Source organism: Anguilla anguilla, chromosome 9 (genome assembly GCF_013347855.1).
Source record: "Anguilla anguilla isolate fAngAng1 chromosome 9, fAngAng1.pri, whole genome shotgun sequence".
NCBI classification, from domain to species: domain Eukaryota; kingdom Metazoa; phylum Chordata; class Actinopteri; order Anguilliformes; family Anguillidae; genus Anguilla; species Anguilla anguilla.
In genome coordinates, this window is record NC_049209.1 from 20,692,051 (window position 1) to 20,698,932 (window position 6,882).

Consider the following 6,882-nt stretch of genomic DNA (forward strand, 5'->3'; position numbering starts at 1 on the left):
GTGGATCATCTCATTGTTTTTTATTTTGAAAATCATTAATATCATCATCATTACAAATTTAGTGAAGCATTGTGTTAATACAGCTCTTACTGCTACTGCTTGTCAGGAATGTATGATTATAAAGTGACTAATAACAACACAAACACAGAAGCTAGGAACTGGAAAAACGGTTTTTGGCCACTGCAAACATCTCTCCTCTGTTTTTCTTGTTTGTGGATGGGTGGGGTGGGGAGGGGGTGGTTGGAGGTGGGGTAGTCATAGTGTTAAGGTTTGTTTGGAAGGGTGTTGAACTGTGGCCTTCATATGCAGTGCAATCAAATCATTGGCTCTTGGAAGTAGTCATAAACAACACTTGCGCTACTTAGAACTGGAACTACATGGCAAAACAGTCAGCAGACTGTTTATCCTTTTGCCCCTGGCCTAGTGTGTGTGTGTTGAAGAGATGTTTAAGGACTTGCCCTTGTTCCACATAAATATTAACCTCTCTAGAGTCCACTTAGAGTGCAATTAATGCTATTTCTACACATGGAACCATTTTCATGTGTGACTGACAGGGATATATATATTGTATTTTTTTCCTCCACATGAATGATTTGTGATTACAGGTCTCTGTCAAAGATTGGTTAATAAAATCTTTGAATGGGTTTTTCAAATTCTTTCCCTTGCCCTGGACGGCATATATTGTTGACTGTGCAACCTCCATTTTATCTCTTATTTTGCACCAGTTTACCCACACATTCAATTAATATGGTATGAGGTATTGTGTTTGATGCAGGTGAATGGGCATACCATTATGAAAAAGTAGGATACTCTACATGAATATATGTGGTCATATGCGAAATACATAATGCTAGTAATTCATTTTGTACACATTTTGTTTTGCATAAACTTTGTGCGAATATGCAGCATATATTTCAAAATTGTTGACGCAATCATATGTGCACAAAAATGGTTTCACAGACACCTCCAAGTCAACATTAGAATTTAAACCTGCAAAACAAGTCTCTTGTCTGTCTCCTGCTGTGTTTACGTTATTGTAATTTGCATTACTGCCCTTCAGTCGCTTATCCACAGTGATTTGCAATGCAAACGTGTTGTTCCAAATACAGTGTTCATACCACGGACAAAGATGAAAGGGAGCTGGTATTTATAGCTCCGTTATTAGATGTGGAACCATGAGAAAGTCAGTTCTTACAGAAATGGAATGTACTGTAATATACAGAAATACAATATAGGATCAAGATCAGAAAAGATGCAACATTTAATAATACATGGGCAAATATTGCGGTTACCACCGCATTATATTACCCAACAAGCCTGCATGCACTGCAAAAAAAGTTCAGAATACTCAATATTTCAAGTCAACTTGCTTAGCTTAGATTTAAAGTTGTTATGCTAACTAAAACTCAATAGTTGTTTTGTTCAGAAAACTTTAAACTTTCACTGCAGGCTGTAAAGTTTTTCTAACAATGAAATGCAAGTTTTCTGATGAACGTTAGTTGGCATAACTTGGACTCAAAATTTTAGAATCTTAGTTAAGCTAAAAATAAATAAATAAAATAATAATTAGTGAAGCAAGTTTCCTTGAAGTTTTGAGTATTCAAAACTTTTTTTCACAGTGCAGTGTATTTACAATGTATTGCAGTATATTTTATTTCTGTAAGATCATGTATTCTTGTCTTGTGTCTCTTGTCTAAAAACCTTTCTTGGCTTGACAGGGATGGGTTCACACAGAGAACCTTTTTATAGGTTTCAATGTGCAACAGCTCAGCTTCGGCTCTCAGGGTCAGTTCCTGGACAAAGAGCTGATTGTGGTTGCCTTACGTGGTCAAATTCCTCACATTTCCGTAAGACACACCAGGTTGAGTTAGTCTGGAAAATTTGATTAGATGGTGTCAATGAGTCTGTGCTGGGCTGCGTTCCACAGGAAGCTGTAGAGGGGATATCTGTGCCAGTATGATAAGGGCATGAAAGGACTTGAAGTTCCAAGTTAGTCAAACAGACCTGACCTTTGAACTTCATCTTATCCTATCTCAATCTCTGTAAAACATTTAATGACACCATGTCTGCTGAAAATATCACTGGTTTCCGGGTACTGACAATTATGTTCGATGTGAGAGTGAAGACGGGTTGTGGGGGCAGGGACAGTGGTATGAGGGCCAGGGTTGCCAGGTGCCAGCATGTATGTTGTTGGGGGTTAGGTTAGGGGCGGGGCCAGTAGCGCTACTCTTTCTGGGCTGCTGATACAGCAGGCTTGTTGTCGCGGGTGATAGGGATGATGCGTTCTGGGACGTTCGCCAGCTTGTGAGGCGCGATGACGGTCAGCATGCTGTCAGAGGACAGGGAGGAAGTGACCGTGCCCGGATCCACCCCTGCTGGCAGCTTGTACTTCCTGAGGAACTCCCGAGACACAAAGCCGTGGGTATCCTGCGAAGACCAGAGAAAATCACAACAGGGTGCTCTACTGAGCCCTGCATCGCCACTGAGCTGCTCTGCACTCCGCTGGCACCTTGCATCAGCGTTTCACAGTGATTGAGAGCAGGGTCTTCAGACCTTAGAATTGTAGGGTACTCTCTAGCATTTCTTTTGCCAAAAATGAGCTGCATACATAAACCGTACACACATGCAATACAAAACAATGTCATGGCCAGGGGTGTGATGTCATTAATCATCATCCAGTATTTCATATTAAATTTAAATATAATACAGTACCGAAAAACAAAAATATGAGATTGCCTCTAATTAATCAATTTGAGGATATACATGATTGTTTTCTGTTCTACCTAGCCATCTTCATGTTGTATAGAACTGTGAATTGCTATTTGCTGACATAATCCATGAAGCACTCTAAGAAAATGGTTTTATTAAGAACGAGAAAAATGAATTTGGTTGAATGATGATTCACAGATTAAGTGATTGACGTGGGAATGGGAGTGGTTACCTGGCGGTCCTCGTACTTTCCATGAATCTCAATGAACTCCCCGTTGATCTTGACCGTCAGCTCCTCAGGGGAAAAATGCTTGACATCCAGGTTGATGGTGTACTGATCCTTATCCATCCGCATCTAGCAGAGCACAAACAGGAGGGACTGGGTCAGAGAGGTCAAAGCTTTTCCCGTTGTCTAAAAGTGACAACAAGCATAGTGGTCGAAAGGCAGGTTATTTTTAAGAAATCTGCCTGATTGCGGGCATTGACTCATTCCAGAATTATCCAGAAGCCTATCCCAGTGAGTGGAGATCCAGTATGCGACCATATATGGTTTCAACAACACCAACATGGACTGCCCTGTTCTCCGTGCCCCTGGAGGGCCTACCCTGGAGGGACTGCAGCTCATGCGTTGCTGGCAGAGAGAGGCAGCAGGCTTCCAGCAGCAGGGCACTGGAGAAGTCAGTCATGCGTGATGAGACGCGAGGAGGAGGCCACGGGGCACATAAAACTCTGAAAGCCAGTGTTTTAGCAGGATGAGCTACGGGGCAGTCACAATCGCACGGCAGCTTGTTTGTGCCTGCTGTCAGACCTGACGCGGAGTGGTGTTATTCATCCTTTTCTATAAACAGCCTGTCTCGCTGACTGCACTTCTGCCTGCCTCACACCATCACATCGTGTTCCTTCAGCGGGCAGCCTTATCCAGTTTGACTCACAAACGAAGCATGGCAGCTAATTCAGACAGGTTAAGTAAGGGCAGCAGCACTACGGGAAAGGATAAGTACAAGAGCCAATGTTGCAGGAAGCACTATAGTCAGCTGTACTGTCAACATTGTCAACTGTCCTGAGAAACAGATTCAACCTGACAACCTATTTAGTATCTTATGTGTAAGGATGATGCTAGAAAAGAGGGTTGTGGTTCATAAATGCTGTTTCAATTAACTGATTGTAACAAATGCATGGGCTTTATAAGAGTCAGTGTAACATCTGTGACATTCATAAAAATGTGATTTATTAGATGGCAAACAGCTAGTGTCACTTTAATGAGCATTTAGCAAAATGTGCATACTAAATGGTAAAATGACTCTGGTGTGGGTTTCTGTACAGTTTCTGCTATCCCTAATAGGAGGTTCATACATTTTAATCGAAATGAATTTTATCCCATAATTTGTGAAGGCCAAATTTAAGGTTGGAGCCCCCCCCCCCCTTCCCGTCCTGCAGAACAAATAAAGCCAGTCATCCCTTCTCTGCACTCCTTCACCAGCCGCAAAACTGCAGGACTTACACGGCTGGCAAAAGCACCATATTTGCTGCTGACTAGGTCTGGCAGACTCTTAATCCAAATCCCTGGGGCACATAGACAGCTAGGGCAGTGACCCACAGTCAGGACTGGCAACCACAGGATTCGATCCAGACTCACCATCCTGAGCGCTTGTGCTTTAACTGGACGCCCAAACCGGGTGTTCTGGTGAGCCTTCTCTTGAATATTTTTCTCATTGCATCATGTTGCAGGGTGAGTCGCTAGTGACATTAGTAGTATCAGTAACAGCACAAGTTAAAAATAACCAGGGATTACTGTGTCCAGAGTTTAAATAATTGAAACAGCTGCACCTTGCTTTGTGTCAGTCACTCAGTGTGACTTTGAACAAAGAATTTTAAAAATCCTGGAAGCCTGTTAGCTCTAAAACACAGAATGGCCTTCTAGCATTGATAGGACATCTGTAAGTGTTACATTTTTCAGGAAAAGAAAGACAATAGGTGTGAATGTAAGGATAATGCTAATTACTTTCTCTAGTTTAGCATGACTGATGTTGAGCCATGATGATCATGGGTTCACTATGGGAGTGCAGCTTTGCCTACCCTGATACCATGGTTACAGTACCATACCATGCTATTAGTGACCAATGACAGCATTGCAGTCTGTATGGGGGAGCCTAATCTAAGCCTTTGCAGCCCCTAAATCACATGGTAATCTAAATTTGTCACACCAAAACAATGGCCACACAAAAGACACAACCTTTTCTTGTCCTGTTCTATTAGAACATGGCAACATGGAAGGAGTTAGTGCCTGTGCGTGCGTGTGCATGTGCACATGCGTGTCTGTTCCTCACCTCTGAGTGCCCGCTCTCCACCCAGCTGGGCAGGCGGGGGAGGGGCAGCCGGGGGTAGTAGAAGGAGGGAAAGGGTGCGTACAGCTCGGTGTCCGATATGGGCTCCCCAAAGTGCTGGTCGAAGATCCGGGGGGTGAAGTACGAGGGGAACATGGAGCGGCGGAACCAGGGGTGCTGGATGGCGATGTCCATGGCGGCTGACCCAAATAGAGGACCGGAGGCTGCACTGTTGCCCTGCGGGGGGAGAGTACCGCCTGTCCACCGAGTTCTCTTTTATATACCCACCTCTCTGTCAGTCTGCGCCAACCAGACACGCTCCTACTGATCTTTCTGGAACAGTGATGTAAACAGTTTTTTTCAGTCTCTCGCCATCCTTTTGTCCCTCCCTCCCTCTCCCCCCACTCCCCCTTCCCCCTGCTCTCTTTTTGTTCCTGTGTATGTGTGTAAGCTGGTGGTATGATGTCATCGAGTCAGAGACCTCTGAATTATTTTCAGGGGTTTGAATAGTGCTGATTAGACTCTTCTCGCCACTGGAAACCTGTTTTTTATTTGAGTCTGTGGAACGGGACAAGCCCGTATCAAAGCTGCAGGCTCTCAGTTCTTGAATTTGGCATCCACTCCTGAAACTTGGCCTAGAACTCTGGCTGACCCCTGTGCCAAGGCATTTATGTCACTCCCTCTCCAATGTGCCACCCACCCTCTCCGGTCATCTCACTCCCCCAAGCTTTGTCTGCAGGGACCGTGGGCTTGTAGCCATGCTGGGATGAAATGCGGGGTGTGGGGGTTGTCCACTGGGCATTGCCAGGGACTGAGCTCTTTGCAGAATCAATCCCCATAAAAAGTCCTGTTTCAGGGACACCTGCATCACAATGCAAGCATCCCACAATTCATGGCGGGTGGGGGGTTCCTCTGTTCCTCTGCTGGATGCCTTGTCTATGAGTCACTTCTTTAGCTGTACATTACATTACCGACATTTAGCAGACGCTCTTATCCAGAGCGACTTACACAGCCTTTACATAGCATTTACATTGCATCCGTTTATACAGCTGGATATATACTGGTTAGGTAACTTGCTCAAGGGTAAAATGGCAGTGATCTGTGAGCTTTATGACTACAAGACCAGTTCCTTACTCATTATACTACACTGTTGCCCTAGCTGTAGTCTGGCCTATGGCCAGTTTAAATGTGACCCACCTGAACAGGCAAACAGTGTCACTGAAAGGTGCAGATGACCTCTTTCACTCATTTGTCTTGTTTTATCACTGTTTTATTATTATCATTGATGGTCAATCTAATTGATGGTTGACTATCATTTAATATATAGCTCATAAATGATTTCCCTGATATTTTTTTGGAAAATGGAATCATCCTGTGTGCTTTGAAATTATGCAAACTGAGCAGACAGAATTCTGTATGTCTGGTTACAATTTTGGGGGTTTTGTGGGGAAATGATTTAATGCAAAAAGGAGATGTTTGGTCCACACCAGCACAAGGGAAAGGTGGGTTTTAAGTGGAATTGAAACTGAAATCATGTGATCTGTAAAAGGCAGGGGTAGAGGGGTCAGCGGTGGAATTTGTGTACAATGTCCTGAGTCATACAGTATGGCTCACTGGAACATGCCAGAGGGGCTAGTCTCAGTGTCTCAGTGACATAAACAGGAAATAGGAAGAAACAGGAATATGTCCCTAATTTCCCTCTGTTTACTTTCTGCATTCAGTAGGTTCAGACGGTAGAAGCAATTGTAACTGAACTCTTTACATGCTATTCCAGTACCAAAGAGACCACAGCACATGCTCACACACGCGCACACACACGCATATACTGTACATGCTGCAGCCTCTTTAG

The 6,882-nt window shown here is 43.9% G+C and overlaps 1 protein-coding gene across 1 annotated transcript; it reads right to left on the reverse strand.

Annotated features, from left to right (window-relative positions):
- Positions 1–84: 84 nt before the first annotated feature.
- On the reverse strand, positions 85–5,386 carry cryabb (crystallin, alpha B, b). The gene is made up of 3 exons (XM_035432159.1): positions 5,037–5,386; positions 2,942–3,064; positions 85–2,427 (listed from the first exon to the last, which is right to left on the reverse strand). Exons 1-3 carry the CDS (start codon positions 5,226–5,228, stop codon positions 2,224–2,226), a joined length of 519 nt encoding a protein of 172 aa, XP_035288050.1. The 5' UTR covers positions 5,229–5,386; the 3' UTR covers positions 85–2,223.
- Positions 5,387–6,882: the final 1,496 nt, after the last annotated feature.